Raw genomic sequence first — 17,434 nt, forward strand, 5'->3', positions numbered from 1 at the left:
CATTTCTACCCGCTCTTCCAACCCTTCCAGCTCACGCTTCTCTGCCCTCCCTCTCTGCCCCTGCCCATTTGGGAGCACAGATATAAACCCTCCAGCCAATATGTTTCCTCTGGGGGACTGGGAGCTTTGCCTGGAGGGTGCTCATGGCTCTCGTCGCATCCCAAAGCTGTCCCTAGAGTCAGAGCAAGGCTATTTCCTGGCGGCTGCTCCCGGTGAGCTCACGCCGTGGGTGCTCCTGCAGAGCTAGGGTGGCTGGGCAGGTTGTGGCTCCAGCTCTGCTGGAAACCTTGGAGCTCCTGACACTTCACCTCTCCGCGTGCTCCGTCCCAAGGGAACAGAGGTAAGCTGGGCTGGGGTGAGAGGTGAGCAGCGAGCGAGTGGCCGCTGGGTGCTCTGGGCGCTGCTTTTCCCTTCCCTTTTGCTGCCTCTGCCTCATGTCTCCACCATCCCCTCGCCACCTCTTGACTGAGGTCAGCTCAGCTGGGAGATGGGCTTTACCCTCTTGGGTCTGATTCTGCTCTTACCCGATGCAACCGCTTGCACTGCTGTAAGCACGTAACGCAGAACACCGGGGATCGAGAGAGGGTCGCTGTGGCGCAGATGAGCACATGGAAACACGGATCATGAAGAGTCAGACCTCAGCCCAATCTGCCTGCCGTCTACTTCGTGCTGCTTGGGGCTCAGCTGCTTTGGGGAACCCCCCAGCCTGGATCACCGAGGGGGCATCGCTAACTTGCAATTGGAAAAGAGCAGTGGAGGTTTATCCACAAGTCAGTTTATTCGGTAGAAGCAGGAGGCTGTAGACAAGCTTGTTTATGTTAGTGCTACTCCTGGCTTTCTCCCTTTGAAATTCTTCTTGGGAAGACAGGCAGAGGAAGCTGCGGTTGCCTCACACCACTGCACACCTACTGCCGCTGCTCAGCTCTGTGGTGTTAGCTGGCACCGCTGCAAACAGGGACTTGGCTGTTTCTCTGTAAGAACACCACCAGCTGATGAGTGATTTTAAGATAAACTTCCCTTCCTTGTGCTAGATTCAATGCTGAAAGGGTTTTCAAAGAGCAGAAAGCTCTGCTTTCCGACCCTTTCTGCCTGTGCCTCGGGAGCTCCAGGATGCCGTCGGCGTGGTCGGTGTCACGCTGCCGCCTGCTCCCTCTGCGGAGCCTGCACTGTGCCCAGGGCTCCACCTGCTCCAGGGATTTTCTGTGGCTCTTGCATACCAAATACCCAGCCACTGGGGTTTGGACGGTGTTCCCAAACACCGCTAAGCTTGGCACCCATCTCTTCAGCTGTCCGTCAGCCTCTAGGACAGCTCTAAAGCCTCAAGGATTTGTAACAAAATGCGGCAAATGAGAAACTTGATGAAAATTTTACTTTTCCGGAGGAATGAAAGAGGGATGAGAAATGATGTGCACATTGAGGATGGGGAAGTCTTTAGCAAGGGGAAGAATAATGGAAAAAAAAAGGTTAGATTTTTTTTCTAGAATCCCGCTTTTAAATGCAGTTTCTGCCTCTGCCAGAGGTCCTGGGGCTCCTGCAGTGCGGAGCCACCCGGAGCACGAAGCTCTGATGCCTTTCACTGAGCTGCAAGGACGGGGCTTGCACAGGAGGCGCACACAAAGGGAAATCACTGCTGGCAACGAGACATCCCCGGGCCTTTGCTCTGTGCCCCAGGACTCTGGGAACACCCAGGGATGGTACTGGTGCTCACACCGCGCAAGACGAGCTCCAGCCCTGGGGAGGATGCTAAGAAACGACTAACAAGGACAGAGCCAATGAGCAATAAACCCCGTGGAGCTCCACTCCCAAAAGGTAGCGTACAGCCCATGAGGTGTGGGGAAGTCCTCTTGGCAGCGAGATCTGAGTCATAAAGAAAGTGAAGCAGAGGGAGAAGACAGGGTGACAAGGGCAGGGCTGAAATGGGGAAGCGTGATGTGGCAGAGATGACCCCTGCCGAGGGATGTTAATGCCGTGGATGGGGCTGTGGCGACCGTTCCCAGGCTCAGAGTTCAAGACCATTTCCTAGGGTGATTTGTTACTCCTGATCGTGAGGAGAGAGCAGGAAATATCTGCAATGTGATACGTGCTGGGAAGAGGATGAGTCTTTCGTAGCAGGGTAAGGATGCTGTGCAACACGAGCACGCGCGTGTGCAAGGGGCAGGCAGGCAGAGCGCATCTCCCCTTTCCCTTTGGGTGTGCAGCGTGCTCCTTCCCCAGCTGCATAACTAACCCGCTCCTCTTCCTTCTGCAAAGGCAGCCCGACGATGCCGAGCATATTCTCCTACCAGAGCGCCGAAGTCGATTGGTGTGAAGGCAACTTTGAGCACTCGACAGTCATTGCAGAGTACTACAACACCGTGAGTGCAGGCGCGTCCAAGGGGCAGGCGGGGGCGTGAAGGGGGACGGCTGCGGGCACCCAGGAGCTGCACCTGGGAGATGAGACGGGGCAGCCTTTTTTCCTCTCCTGCTGCTTGCTCCTCTGAATGTACCTGTGTTGGAGGGTGTTTGTGCGGGGGACATTTTCTGAGCTTCAGGTAAATCACGGGGCTTTCGTTGCGTACTGCAGGCAGCTGCCCACCAAGCGGGCTGGGGCTGGGGATCCTTTGGGCACGCGTGGGGCTGAGTTCCCACTGAGCAGTCTGGCAGTGCTCCTTAGCCCAGATTTGTGAGATCCTGTTATACCAGTCCTGCAGCTCTCCTGCCAACTGGGGTAAGTCCTATACAGGGCTCATGTATTCCAGTTAAATGTACAGGAGTGGCAAAACGAGAGACAGTGCTTGCATGAACCGTGTCGGGCAGGTTGGGAATCCGGAACTCCAGGCAGAGAAAAGCTGACGAGTGAGCCAGTTTCACCTCCTGTGATCCCCTTTGTAATCCAAGCTCCATCCAGCACCAGTCCCTCGAATGCAGCCCCCGGCTTAAGCGTGGCTGGATGCGCCTGCATTTGTCTGCAGAGGACTCGGTAGATAACCGCTGTCCGTGAGCGCGTCCCTCTGCCTTAGTGCAATTATGGACTGGCAGGGGTGTGAGGCATGTGGATTTACAACCTTTCAAAGGCCTTGTTTACAACCTTTAGCAATTACTGTCTAACACTAGAACTTCTTGTTTCTCATGGAAATGTCTTTTCCTTTTTTTTTTTTTTTTTAAAGCATTTCCTGCTTTTAATAAATTGCCTATAATAATGATAATTCCTCCACCTGAATCCCACAGTTCCCCAGCTCTAATTGCCCTGCTGGGGTCTCAGAGGAGGGATGCTCACACTGTGTCTAGTCCCTGCTCTTTGAGACAGTTAACAAATAAAGATCTGCTGGTCCAGACCAAATCCTGCTCCCCTCCAGCATCCAGTTGAATGTGTTGTGCTGATACCTGCTCACTGGCACCGCATCCCTGCTGGACGGGTGCAGAGCTGCAGAGCAAGGGCAGGGAGAAATCACTGATACTCACTGCAGCATGTCAAATGTAGCTGGAAATGCCAAATGCCTCTGAGTTTTGGAGTCTCGGTGGCAACACTGGAGAGGGGCTGATTTCTGCAGGAAGTCTGAAAGTGAGACTTCTAAAATCAGAATTCATGCTGGGAGATATATTTGCCTAAGCTCCAAGTTTAGTACACAGGCAGCATTTTTCAAATGTGTCTTTGGAGCTGAGACCCCATTTTCACAAGGATCATGATTTACACCCAGCCTGTCCAAGTGGCTCAGGATCCTTAGCACACCAAGAAGCATCTCAGGAGCTCACCAAAAGCACTCACGTGTTTGACTTCCCTGCAGCATACTGCTGGACACCAGTCGGTGTGTCCAGATGCATAAATATCTTTCTTGGGACCCAAAGTCCTCCAATTCCCATAAAACGTTAACTCTGGGTTGCTGTGTGACAAAGGCTTCTAAATTGTGAGCTGCTCCTGGGAACCTTACCCCGGTGACTAGTTCCAGACTGAGGTCCCTACTAGCTGCAGCCATCCTCCGTGCCTCCGCACTATGCCGGCATTGAGCCACAGGCTTGTCGGGATGAATTTCCATGTAGCAGGACTCAGACACAGGTTCCCTCCAGGACAGGAAAACTTGTCCAACGCACGTCTCCGCGCAGCTGCAAAATAGAGCGATGCTGAGCCATAGAGCAATGAGGGCAGAGCAAACCCCACAGGATTTTTTCTGGTATTAAACTAGCCCTTGTTCCTCCCCGATCTGAACATGGGGCACCTTCTTCCCAGCCAAGAAAGGGCTTCTTTTGTCCCTGTGCTGATCTCCTTCTTGCCAGGTTCACTTTTACCAACCCGAGGAGCTCAGCCAAGTGCCTGTGCAGCGGAGGAGCGGAGGGTACCACTCCTGCAGTTTCTGGCTTAAGATGTGATTCCTGTTTAGGGAAGCAGCAGAGATCAAGACATGCCTTGCACCAGGGCTGGTGTGTGGTCTTCTCTCCAAGCAAAGGGAGAAAAAAGAGCAATCCTTCACAAAAATGCTGCTGTCTGAGCATCTGACAGCATCCCCCAAAGCTACGCCATGCTCAGGGCCAGACCTGGTAACCAAAAGCAGGCAGGATAATCACCAAATGGGCATCACCCCTCAGTCCTTGCACACTGGCTGGCATTGCCTGGCTCTCAGCCTTGCAGCAGCACTGGGGGAGCCTTCTCTGTGCTTCGGGCTCCCTCACACAGCCACGTCCCTTGCAATGTGCCCTAACAAGGGGACTACAGAAATCAGACCAGGCTGAGATCTCCTGCAGGCCCTGCCAGCTGGCAGCATGCTGCAGACCCAGCCTGGGCTCAGGGCACTGTCTCAGATGCGATCTCAACTGCCCTGGTCTCTCTCCCTTCTCTCCTCCATTCATTTGGTACCCACGTTCAGATTGCTTCCTCCCTGCGGCAGGCTTTATGGGCCTTATCTCTCTGCTCTGCCCGGAGACAATTATCTCAATATCGACTTCAGCATTGGCTTGCCAGAGTTTTAGACGAGCTGGGAATCCAGCCAGCTCCTACCCAAGGCTCCTGCACCACTAAACCAACGGGGCTTCCTAATGGAGCATCCTCTGCAATGTCTTCTTCCCAATGCTGCCCGGGGCTCAGGTCAGGTAGCTTTGTGCCAGCGGCAGCAACGTGCTGCTGAGAATTGCTCTGTGCCAGCTGCACTCACTCTCAGCCCTGCTTGGATTGGATGCTTTTCATTAGAAATAAGCACTGGGGGTATGAGCAGAGAATGTAAACAATATCAGTAAGTCCCTAATAATACTTTGTGGCTCGTGATCATACTGCAGTTCAGCAACAAAGTGCCAACTATTTATAGTGACTCAGTGACCCAGAAATTTATTGTCTTCTGGCTGTTTGTAGGAGAAAAGTATTGTGCTACATGAGGGTCATCCGTCAGGGACCTGTCATTCTACCCTCCTTTCTTTCCTGAAATGACTGATGAGGATGCTGGTAACGACTTCTGGATCCTCAGCAGTTTCTGGCAAAGCAGCAGGAGCTCTGACACTGCTGCATATCCAGAGCTCCCGGACACTTCATCGATCAATGCGGATAAGCCCGACTGCAGGTGCAAATTACCCAGATACGCCCAGAGAAGCACTCACTTTAGAGCGTGTCAGAGCCGTGCTGTACGCCCTGGCTCCCTGCACGGCCCTGTGGCGGCGCAGACGCCTCCCGTGCTCACCTGCCCAGCAGCTCCTGTGCAGAAGGGCAGCTCCTCGCCGCACACGCTGCACGCTGTTCCTGCCCCAAAGCACCAGCGTGACACTGCGATGGCAGGGCAGGCAGCCTCAGCTTTGGCGCACAGGGCTGGCTATTAGGAACTTGCTATACAGGTCTGGATAGCCTCTGAGATACTCGCTTCTGTCTTTGGCCCCGTGGGCTTTTCTGTTAGCTAAAGCTGGTTTGTAGGCCTTTAAGTGTATGAGTGCGCTCCAACGAGGCTTTTAGAAATATCCTTTCCCTGCAGAAAATCACAGGATCGGAGAAGCATGGAATGGTTTGGGTTGGAAGGGACCTCAAAGCCCACCCCATCCCACCCCTGCCATGGGCACGACCCCCCCAGCAGCCCAGGCTGCCCCCAGCCCCATCCACTGCACCCACAGCTCCTCGGGGCAGCCTCAGCCAGGGCCTCACCGCCCTCAGAGGGAAGAATTTCTTCCTTCTATCTGATCTAAATCTCCCCTCTTTTCATTTCAAGCCACCCCCCCCTTGTCCTATCCCTACACCCCCTGACACAGAGTCCCTCCCTGTCTCTCCTGCAGCCCCTTTAGGCACTGGCAGGCCGCTGTGAGGTCTCCCCAGAGCCTTCTCTCTCCAAACGCTCCCAGCTCCCAGCCTGTCTTTGTAGCAGGGCTGCTCCTGCCTCTGGGTGTTATTGAGGTCCTCCTCTGGACCCAGGCTGCTATTGCCCCCTTGCCATGCTCACAGGGCAGGTAGAGCTCTGCAAACCAGCTCCTGCTGTCCCAGTCCACATCAGAGGCTCATTCTCACCCTGCTGTGGATGGAGAAGCAGACAGGTTCTCTGCAGGTCTCTCCCTTCCTTTTAGGCTGCACAGTGTGCGTCGCACAGACCCTGGGGCCTTTCCCATGATCCTGTTAATGCACCAGGATTAGAGCCATGTCACTGATCCCAGTCTTGCTTTGCTCCTAGTGAAAGAAGCAAATGCCAGCATAGGCTTGGCTCAGGCACCTGGAGCAATAACTCACACTCATTAGGAAGTGGGACAGGGCTGTGAGCTCGCACGGTCGTTTTGCAGGGCTGAGTAGCTCTTGCAGGTCAGTTCACGCCTTGGCTCCGGCACCAATCTCTTGTCTCCCATCCAGGGCAGGTGGAGTGAGGCGCTGCCTCCCGGCCAGAGTGAGCCAGGTACAAGCAGAAGCTGTGCTGGGGGGCTAAGGGTGAGCAGAGACTCTGGAAAAACTTCCCGGTGCTTGCACTGGGAGCAAATCCCTTCCAACCAGATTAGAGATAGAGCTTGCCACATCTTAAAGGGCTGATAAAACACAGCATTTGCAAAATCAGGGCTAGGATCCGATGAGTGATGAAGACCCCGTGTCACCCCCGAGCTGCGGTTTTCTAGCGGTTCTCCCCTTAGCTCTGAGCTTGGCTGCTCCGTGAGGAACCACTGCAACCTCCACAACTCTGCTGGCACAGATCCCCCGGTTATCACTCCCTTCTGATATCTGATCTTGCACTTCTGATATGGAGTTAATGAAGCGATAATGTTGCTATCATGTAATTAATGGCACTGTTGCAATGCCCACTGCAGCAGGGATTCAGACCTCCCTATATGCAATCTCAAATTCCTGCATTTCCTCACTTTGTCATGCATGCCGGCACTTGCACTGTTGCCTCTTCTGCAAGCATTTGCTCTCTTTTCGCCATCCCCACTTGTTTTCCAAAAGCCTCTTTAACCATTTCACAGAAAAAAAAAAAAAAGTATTTGCAACACAGTTTTTACTTTAATATGCGGTTTGGTTTCTTGATCATTTCCGAAATGTTTGACCTCAAGCATGCAAGTGGGATCAACACTTCCCTTCTCATAGCTGGAAAGGACACAGGCCTGGATTTGGCTTTAAGCACCTGTAGAAAACCAATACATTTGGCCTGAGAATTGCTATTAATAGGCGCATCAACTCGTTTTGTGAAAACCGCAGTGAAATTCAAGATTAATCTCTGTGTGTTAAAGGGAATAGAGGCCTTACATTAAGTGTGAAATGTGCTTCCCCCTGGAACACGAGAGGGTGTGTTTCATACATATGACAACATCCCTGTGATTTGCAGCCCTCTTACCGTAAACTCAGATCCCACGGGACACCACAAGCCAAGCTTCGATTTTGCAATTTACCTGGAGCACGCCGGGGCTGCTGAGGGGTGAGACTCCAGCTGTGGGGTCAGATTCCAGACCTGGGGTCTGGGACGGCGTCTGGCTGGAAGATGAAAGGAAAAGGACTGGCAGGGCGAGATAAAAGTCATCCTGGTGGCTGGCCAAATGGCACCACAGCAGATGGCTCTGCCCTGCTCTTCCAAAGCCCCACAAAGCTGCCTGCAGGTAAAACGTGGTACCAGAGCCCCAACCTTCCATGGGCAGTAAAGGTTTCCCCTGGGGAGCCCGAAATTCCCTGTGATATCCCCTTTACTGGGTTTGCACAATCAAGCGAAAGTGCCAAGCTAAGAACCCACAGAGGTAAGGGAACTTTCAAACTTCTTTCCCTCATTGCTGCAGGGTGGAGAGTGCCTGATCCAGCAGATGGGTCCAGGCTTTGGGCACTCCCTGCTCCTCCCCAGCTCCCACATTTTCCCCATCAGCATCTGCTGTTCCCTGAAGCATTGGCACTGTCAGCAGCAGGCTGAGCCCCAGCACCATCCCCTCTGCCCCAGACAGACCGAAGCCTGTCAACGAAGCAGTTTTTCAGAGGTAGCAAACAGGGACGAATAATCCTGCTGCGTTCATTTGCAAAGTATGTTCAAAGGAGGTTTATGACTTCACGTAATTACTGGTGTCCGGAGTCCCTTCCCCTCCAGGCCAGGTGACTTTGCACCTGCCACCAGAGGGTGGCACCCAGGTCCAGCTCCCACCTCTGATCTCCTGCTGGTCCTGCGCCCGCGCCCAGCGCACGATGGTTTCGCTGGCTGTGGCTGGCAGCGTGGCCCAGCTCCACATGCCCACCAGCCCCTCGCAGCGGGGTGGCTGCTGGCCAAGGGGGGCAGCAGCCAGCTAGGGAGCTTCTGGCACACCCGTGCCACAGGAGATGGCTTCAAACAGCAGAGCCATGGCTTGAATACACTGGGCAGCCAAAGCTGAACCATCATCGGAAAGGGGCACAGCAGCTTCCCCTGGGCTTGCTGTCCTCAGAGGTACTTGCACAGAGGGCACAGCCCTCTGCAGCCACCTGTCGCAGCAATAGCTGCCCTTCCAGTTCCAGCCTTGCTTCTCGAGAAACGCCTCTGCCCTACTCCTGTGCCAAGAGCAATACCTGCCTCCACGCGATGCTTTCCACAAGAGATCAGTATCCTCTCCGCATGGGGAGATACGGAGGCACAAGGTGGGATGGGACTTGCCCAAGATCATGCAATAAGCTGAATGTGCCTCTTGTTTTCCAGATCAGCAATGTAAGCTTCTTTGTCCTTTCGGCTGCCCTGCTCTACCTGAACCGGCAGTACTGCCAGCGGCGCGCTGTGCCCATGTACTTCGTCTCTGGTCTGCTCCTCTGCGTAGGTGAGTGCCGACATCGTGAGATCAGGCAGGTGGCCAGAGTACCTGGCCATTTATCCATGATACCTTTAGCTTTGGAGACTGGTTTTTAGCGGCCAAAGCACAGGAACGAGCTGGGGTGGGAAACTGGACAGCCATTTCTGTGTGAAGCCCTGCAGCTCATGGCTCCTGCTGGCTGTGGGCGCACAGCTTCCAGCCCGGTAAAACCCTGCGGTGCTCTGTGAACAGACTCATTCAGGCCTCCATCCATGCCGAGGTCCATGCCCTGCCCTTCAGGAATGGCGTGTCTTTAGGAATTGTCCCCAAGTACTTCCCAGGCCAGGTGGGCTTCTGCTAGCACGGAGTTTTGCTGACACAAGCTGTCCTTGCTCCTTACAGGTGTCTTCTCCATGTACTTCCACATGACTCTGAGCTATGTGGGACAGCTCTTGGACGAGCTCTCCATCCTTTGGACGCTGGCTGTGGCGTATTCCTTCTGGTACCCAAAGGTTTACTTCCCCAGGTGCATTAAGAGCAGGTACAACTCATTGGGACACAGCTGCTGTCTTCACAAAGCTGTGCAGGAGACTTTGCACGAACGGTTTCAAAAGACAGAGATTTTGGCAAGCTGCTCCTTGCAGGTGGTGTGGCTGGAGTGGGCAAGCCTGGGGATGGCTCTGTTAGGAACGTGGGGACTGCTCCTGTTTGTGTAAATTTCTGGAGGGGAGCACAGAACCATCTGGGGACATGCAGGACCTGGGGGCTTTATACCAACTACGAAATTAGTGTTCCTGAGCACTGACATTCAATTACCCATGCTGACTAACTGTCACAGCATCCCCTGCCATCCACAGAGAGCTTTCCCTGAAGGTTAATGGGGTTTCCCACAGGCCAAGCTGGTACAAGATAACACTCCATGTTTGCAGCAAGGCTAGGGCAGCTCAGCAGGATGGATGGGGAGACCGGGCGAGCACAGATCGACAGAAAGAGGAGCTCAGCAGGGGTTTGCTAGGAGGATGCTCCCATCCTGGCAGTCTTGCTGGAGCCTTCTGAGCTAGCCCAGAAGCCTTGCAAAAGCCTGCTCCGAGTCTGCTCCTCCCATGCCAACGAGGAGGTCACCAGGAGTTCACTGTGGAGACACGGCTGGGGGAGGCAGAGAGAGGGGAAGGGACTTGGGAAGGGATTTGCATGTGAAAGGCCTCTCCGAGACCCATTGTTGTTCAGTCAGCCCGAATCTGCATGTTTGCACTGCCGAAGCCCCGCTTTGCAACCCTTCCCTGTGCAAAGCTCCATGCCTCTGCCTCCACGCCTGTCCCTGGCATCGCCACGACAGGGCACGAGTCGCCTCCTGGGCAGTGTTCCCAGCTCTGCCCTGGACTAACCGGGGGACCTTTGGCAGAGCCCTTTTCTGCTCTTTTCTTGAGAAAGAGGGAGCAGATACCCCAGCCTTCCTGCCAAGCCATGTGCAAACAGATTGGAGGTCCTGAGTAGTGGCTTCCTCTTTCAGGCAACGACCAGGACCTCTCCAATCCTTCACCTGCTGTACTGCGAACCCTGGGGACACTGAAACTCACTCCCAACTCTGTCTACTCTGTCTCCTCTTTAGGAAGCATTTCTTCTGGTTGAGTGGTGTCACCACTGTGGTCAGTACCTTGATGTCCTTCATCAAACCAGCCTTCAACGCCTATGCACTCAACTGCATCGCTTTCCACCTGCTGTACCTGACATGGTGTGAGCTGAAAAAGTAAGGAGGAGGCTGAGAGGTTCATCTGCAGGTCCGCTGCACGCTCCTGGCAGGCTGCCACATGGCAGGGACTCCGCACAGCTCAGTGCACAACAGTGAATGGAGTCAAAGGGTTCTTCAGGCACACGTTGGACTATCAGCTCTACAAAGGATGAGGGCAGCCTGGGAGGGACCTGGGAAGAGGCACAGGCAGGGCTGTGGGCAGTGGGATACAAGAAGGATGTCTGACCCAGGTGCCATGCAGCATGGGGCAGTCGATGGGACAAGTGCATCTTCTCCTCAGCTGCCATCTGCAGCTCGTTCCCCTTTAGCCTGGGACTTGGGAACCAGTGTGGGGTTGGGGGGAACCCATCAGGACCCATGGAGAAAGGCAAAGGTGCATCAGCATCTCTGAGCATCATCCTCACCCACAGAAAGTCAGAAACCCTCTCTCCAGAGCCACACTTCACCAGTTCTTGTGGTCTGATGAATAGTCTCCAGCAGAAACCCACTGAGTTCTGCCCTGTTGCATTAGTACCTGCAGCAAGAACTTACTGTCCCTCTTTCACTCACTTTCCTTCCGGCACTCACTTTCACTCACTTTCCTTTCCTTCTCCCTCTCCTCTCACTGTGTCTTCCAGGTGCAATGACAAACGGGTTCACCGGATGGCTGCAGCCATGGTCGTGTGGTGGGCACTGGCCATCACCAGCTGGTTAAGTGACAGGTGGCTTTGCTGGCTCTGGCAGGCGATCAGCTTCCCCTACTTCCACAGCTTCTGGTAAGAGCTCCAGTGGAGAGGCAGGAAGCCTGGCTCAGACATTTCAGGAGCTGAAGGGGCATGGAGGATGAGGAAGGGCAGGAGAGATGTGATACTTGACTAAGAAGCAGCTGTATCTCTGCCCAGCCCTCTCCCCTTTCCTCTGACACTATCGATGCTGCTCCTCACCCTGGCCTCAGCCCAAGGATTTGCTTTAATCACTGCTTAATATCCCTTACCTCCTCCGCACCAGCCAAACGGTGTTTTGCAAGTGAAATTGTTCTAAAACTACTCCAGCTAAGCTTCTTGCTTTCAAAACACTGCATCTGCTCCCAGGTAGCAACATCAAGTGCAATGTTCTTTACTTTAATATCCAAACTGAAAGACAGTGATTTGCTTGAGCAAGATGTTTCAGCGCCTGACCAACTGTTGCTGTAAGTGCCATGCCCAGCGTGAATTCTCAGATTCATTCTCACAGATCACTGGGATGACTGGGCTGGATACCCAGACCGAGCTAAGCTAGGCAAGGTGAAATGGGTGGTTTGGTCTGGGGTTTAAGTCCCATGTGTCACACCATCCTCTCTGTGCAGGGAATTGCCCCAGCCCCAGCCCACAGAGCTCCTCTGGGATTTCCCCATAGGCACGAGCCCTGCAGGACCTGCATTCCCTGCAGCTCTAATGTGCATCATGGGTCTGGAATCTTTGCCGGCTGTTGCCATACCCCCTGGCTGTAGCCTCACAGTGACAGCACCAGCCACACACAGTCGCAAGGTGCATGAGGGGCAGGCTGAGTTACCCTGTCTCATACATGTCTTTTTGGGTTTCTTGCCAGGCACGTGCTGATAGCTGTGTCCCTCCTCTACTGCTTCCCGCTGGTCATCTACTTTGACGTCAACTACGAGATGCCAACATTCAAACCAAAGCTGGGATATTGGCCCAGTGACTCCTGGCCTGTTGTGGTGCCTTACGTTGCCCTGGAGGAGCCCCACAAGCAGTGCTAGAGCCGGCTGCCCTCAGGCGTCCCTCGGGCACGGGGTGCGTGATGTACACACGTGCGTCTGCATGAGGAACACCTCGGCTGTGTGCCTGTTCCTCGGACAAGGGCAAGGTGGCTAGTGGATGGGGCAGGGAGCAGCTGAGGCCTCGTGATGCTGGGCATGGAGGAGGGTGGGAGTCCCCAGTCTTGGAAGACTGCCCAGAGCAACCTCCGGGATCTCCTCCTCCGGCAGATCCCCCCTGAGAAGGGGAGGGAGACAGTGCTTCTTCTGTGTCTTCTGCATTAGTCAAGCTGCAGCACCCCTTGCTGACAAGGGCACAGCTGAGAAGACAGAAGCCAAACTGGTGACAGATGGGTTTGTTGGGGCTGCTCTAATTATTATTATTAATTTTATTTATTGATGGATGTGGTTTTGCTCAGGAGAGCTGTGCATTAAAGAAATGGACCCTGACTTGCACTGAATCCCTTCCTTTCCCCTGACTGCACCATATGCCCCTTTATCTGACAGTCACTCAAGGCAGCCAAAGCTCATTCTGATCTGGGGAAATCCTCCTGAGTGACAGCCCAAGAGGCTCTGCTGGCCTCTTAAGGTGCTCTACCCTAGGCTCTACCCCTTCTTCAGCCCCTCCGGCCCTTGTTCCTCCCCAGCTCTGACAGCTCCCACTGTGTAACTTGGACACTCCCCTGCTTACCAAAAATGCTGGCTGGTGGCAGAGGGCGAGGTGAGGAGCTAGAATATTAGATAAATGTGCCAGCACATTTGCAAGGACAGAGAGAAGATATAAAGCCCCAGAGAAAGACCATTGCTCTGCCAAGGGTACAGAGCGATACTTTCCAGGTTCTCCCCAAAGCATGATGGCAAAGAAGTTGCTCCTGTGGCTGTGGGATGTGCTCCTGTTCTCCGAGCCTTGCTGCATTACAGGGACAAGTTAAACCATGTCAGGGGCCTGGGTCCTTGCACAGTTGGTGGGGACCCTCTGGAGGGCACCAAGAGGCTGGCTAAGAGGCTGAGGTTGGCTCCCTGCAATACAGCCACACCAAGGTAATGTCACTCTGGGGAACCACAGGCTTTTGAGGCAAAAGTAAAGCAAAAGCAGAAGCACTTTGGGCTTTGCCCCGAAGAAGATGGCGCTGCACAGCGTACTGCAACGCATGTTCCTCGGATGCCTCATGGGTCCCTCTGCAATGGTCCCCAGAGCCACTAGATGGCAAGTTTGGCTCATGAACCCCAGGCAATATTTCATTTTTCACCCTACGTGAGGGCTGAACCCCACAGGCCTGGTTCCCCTGCCATCCCTGTCCCCCGGCGGTGGGCACAGCCACCTCTCCACCAGCACAGCCACCACCGAGACACCAGCCCGGGGCACCCAGGGCCCGGCCTTTGTCTGCCCTCGCCTCCTGCTCCCTCAGTCAGCCTCTTTGTCTCTCCCGCCTGCCATCACTCTTGCCTCTCCCCCATCACCCCGTCTCCCTTTCACTCGCCCTCCCTGCTTCGCTCCCACTTCTCCCCCCGCCTTAGCCCTTTCCCCAGCCCATCACATTCTTCTGCAGCCTATTAATAACTTCTGGGCAATTGCACCGGGTCCCTGCTGGGCCCGGCCCCTCCGCCGCCGCAGTCCTGCGCAGCCACTGAGCGCGCCGGCAGCAAGTTCAAAAGTGCAGCGGGGCTTTCACAGCCCTGCTCCCCGTCAGGGGGTGGAGGAGGCTGCTCGCGAAGAAAGGCTGCGTTGCCAGGGAGCCTGGCACAGGAAAAGGGGGTCACCTTTGCCTCCGAGGGGGACCAACGGAGATGGACGGGCGCCAGCAGCTCCGCGGCCTGGGGATGCCGAGAGCCACGCAAGGATGGAGGCTGAGACACGGGCAAGGAGGGCGAATTACCCCACCGCCGGCTGAGGAGTGGGTGCGATGCTCCGGGGAGAAACCCAGCAGCAAAATCCCACCGTGTGGTATGGTAATAAGGGAGGTGTCCCAGGCACTGCTGCCTGGAGAACAATGTTGCTGCAGTTGAGTGACTGTAACAGGCCCCGATGACAGCCGGGGCCACGTTAAAAACGCCTATTCAAGCAGATCAAGACATTGAGAGGCCTCGTGGGGATCTGAAACCCTCAGGGATTTCTGGATGAAGCCAGAAGCTGAATCCCCAGCCCTGGGAACCTGGGAGGGGAGGGTGCGGGGGGTGCAGGGGGAAGAGAGAGAGAAAAGAAAAGAAACCCACAAAGCAGCTTTAGAAGGACTGCAGTGCCTGAGGCAGGGCCTCCTGCTCCAAGCGGGGCCACAGCCTGAGAGTGAAGCTGCCCTGACACCGGTATGTGACTGTGGTCCGGGCATGCCAGTGCTGCTCAGGGTTCTCTGAAGCTAGTCTCGCACCTCCAAAATGTCCCTGAGCTGCAGGGGACACCCTGCCCTTCCTGCCAGGGAGCTACAGCTCCTGGCTGCGGGTGCAGCCTGCACTGCAGAGCCGACAAACACCCCACAAAAATGAGTTGTGGCATTTCTGAGTGAAAAGGGGTCCCACAGGAATAACCAGCATGATGGAGGGGTACGGCTGGGAGCCCTCAGAGGACTAAAGGCAACACTGGGCCCTTCTTGACCCCCCCAAATCCCTGGGGAGCTCTGGGGGTACCCCTGAGCCATGCCTTGCTGGAGCAGCTAGCATGCTCAGCAAAGCGAAGCAGGAAATTGGCAGGGCAGGAAGAGCTGCAAACCCACGCGCTCGGGATCTGAGTTAGGACTGGTCAAAATTAAACCCTTCCTTCCCTTATTTTTGCCAGATGAGCCTTAACCCGGATCATTTTCCTGATTTGGTTTGCCATGTGGCTGCCTCAACCACAAGAAAAGAGGGAAGAGACAGAGCAGGAATGAGGAAGAGGACAGAGAGGCTGCTGCTTTCAACTCATTCCAGATTAAAGAGGTTGTGAAACGGCAGCATCAGTTGAGTCTATTTGGTGCAATTGCAACACAAATGAACTAATAATGTTGATAACACACCAGTCCTGCAGGATCAAGGATTAACATTTACCTGTTCTGCTGCACCGAATTGCTTCCTGCTGCTATAGATTTACGCTGCAGGATTTGGCCTGCAGACTGGAAACTTTTCAAGGCAGAGTGATTTATCTGTAAAGGACATTGCACATTCAGGGACCTGCATAAATAATGTAAAAGTATTTAATAATAACCTGGCCCCTGCTCTTAACAATGCCAGAAGAAATTGCTTCACTGGAGTGCCTCTTGTGCCATCTGCAAAAGATCTTTATTTGCTAACTGTCTCAAAGAGAAAAGAAAACAGTAGTTTTGAAACATGGAAAGGATGTCGCTAGGTTCTGGGATTTTATTGCAAGCCTGGCAATCTTTATGATTGACTTAAAGAACCCTTTTTCTGGAGTCATATTAAAACAACATTAACTCATCTTAAACTTTTTTCGGTTTTGATCTCCTAGGTCAGCAGTCAAAGTTTGAAAGCATGACTGCAAAGGGCTGCGAAACTCAGGAAGGAAAGGGATAGGCTCTAAGAGTTATTACCTCTAAAAGCCTTGTCCTTTCGATTCTAAGTGCTACTTTTGAGATTTGACTCAGGATTTCCAACTCAGGGGCTGGCAATTCTGTCACACCCACATCACAACTGCTAGGAAAAAAGATGTCTAATTTTTTCACTGTTTTACCTATCCACTTTTTATATAAGACAAAACTAGCTGTAGGGCCATAATCAAATACCAGGATTTTCCACATGTTAGTGGTTGTTCTGGACAGATGAAAGGTTTAAGTCCTGATTAGGTGAAAGTCGTATTTCAATGAACATTATGTACCCGTGTTTGCAGCAGTCAGGGTCTTGTGGTGCCCTGCCTATGTCTTTCTGTGTTAGCTCACACAGTGGCTGCACAAATAATCAGGGCCAGTTTCAATCAGTGATCATAGAGGAGACGTGGGTAAATGTTGTTCCTTAGTAAGGAGAAGCATGGCTGTTACGTGGTCAAATCAACCGGTTGACAAAAAAGATTTTTGATTAAAAGATCAAATGATGTTTTCAGCTGTTTCTATAAAGCCTCATGATTTGGTTCCACTTAGAAACACATTTTTCACTGTTCTTTTCAGAAGAAAAACAAGCAGTTCACATTTGTCTGAAAAAGTGGTTTCACATAACTTCAATTCTCTAGTAATGGCTGCTATCAAAATACCTAAAATGGAAGGATTAATTTTTCTGTGCCTTCATGTTGCAGCTTAGAACATGGTGTCAGTTAGGGCCGTTCTCCATTTGTTCTTATTCACTTTCTATGAACATTCAGTCACTTGGGTTCCAATTCATCACCTCACTTAAGCATGTTTCTCTATAAGTGTGTTTAAAAGCAAAATTGAATCAGGTTGTTCTCCTGAAATGGTACACTTAGTTTCACTATCACGCATGTTTAACAAAAGGAAAAGATTTATCTCAAATTCTGAAGTATTTACCAAAAGCAACATCCAATTGTGCACCAGGTTATAAAATTCACAATCTGCATCTGATGCTGCATTGATTTAGACAGGCCTTCCATAAGAGACCAGATGTCTCAGTTCACTAAAATGCTTAAGCATATGTTTAATTTTAAGAATATGAATATTTCCATTGATATCGATGGCACTTGCTTACATTTAAGAATACATTTTGCTGGGCTGAAGCCAGAAATAGTGCCATGTAATGCCAATAAAGTGCAAACTGCAACATTTCTCTAAGTGCTTTCTGGGACCAATCTAAAAATGAATCAACAAAGAACCGTAATGTGAAAATGCAAAAATTAATATATGTGAGATTTTGTTGTTTACTATCCTAAT

At 52.9% G+C, this 17,434-nt stretch overlaps 1 protein-coding gene across 4 annotated transcripts; it reads left to right on the top strand.

Moving 5' to 3' along the window:
• Positions 1 to 12,636, top strand: ACER1 (alkaline ceramidase 1). 4 transcript variants are annotated; one of them, XM_040537864.1, is made up of 7 exons: positions 1 to 340; positions 2,255 to 2,354; positions 9,063 to 9,177; positions 9,553 to 9,691; positions 10,760 to 10,897; positions 11,518 to 11,655; positions 12,467 to 12,636. In XM_040537864.1, the coding sequence occupies exons 2-7, from the start codon at positions 2,262 to 2,264 to the stop codon at positions 12,633 to 12,635; spliced, it is 792 nt and encodes a 263-aa protein (XP_040393798.1). In that variant the 5' UTR covers positions 1 to 340; positions 2,255 to 2,261; the 3' UTR covers position 12,636. The 4 variants fall into 4 exon arrangements, with proteins under 4 accessions (XP_040393798.1, XP_040393797.1, XP_040393800.1 ...); XM_040537863.1 differs by having other exon boundaries at positions 2 to 340; positions 2,251 to 2,354; XM_040537866.1 differs by lacking the exon at positions 1 to 340 and adding an exon at positions 1,868 to 2,113 and having other exon boundaries at positions 2,251 to 2,354.
• Positions 12,637 to 17,434: the final 4,798 nt, after the last annotated feature.

This window comes from Cygnus olor, chromosome 26 (assembly GCF_009769625.2).
Source record: "Cygnus olor isolate bCygOlo1 chromosome 26, bCygOlo1.pri.v2, whole genome shotgun sequence".
Lineage (NCBI taxonomy): Eukaryota > Metazoa > Chordata > Aves > Anseriformes > Anatidae > Cygnus > Cygnus olor.

What these genes read in the sequence shown, in the direction of transcription:
- ACER1 (XM_040537864.1), top strand. Translation starts at nt 2,262, where the DNA reads ATGCCGAGCATATTCTCCTACCAGAGCGCCGAAGTCGATTGGTGTGAA. An exon ending in TGGTCTGCTCCTCTGCGTAG is followed by an intron (nt 9,178 to 9,552) that starts GTGAGTGCCGAC and finishes TGCTCCTTACAG; the next exon opens with GTGTCTTCTCCATGTACTTC. An exon ending in CCCTACTTCCACAGCTTCTG is followed by an intron (nt 11,656 to 12,466) that starts GTAAGAGCTCCA and finishes GTTTCTTGCCAG; the next exon opens with GCACGTGCTGATAGCTGTGT.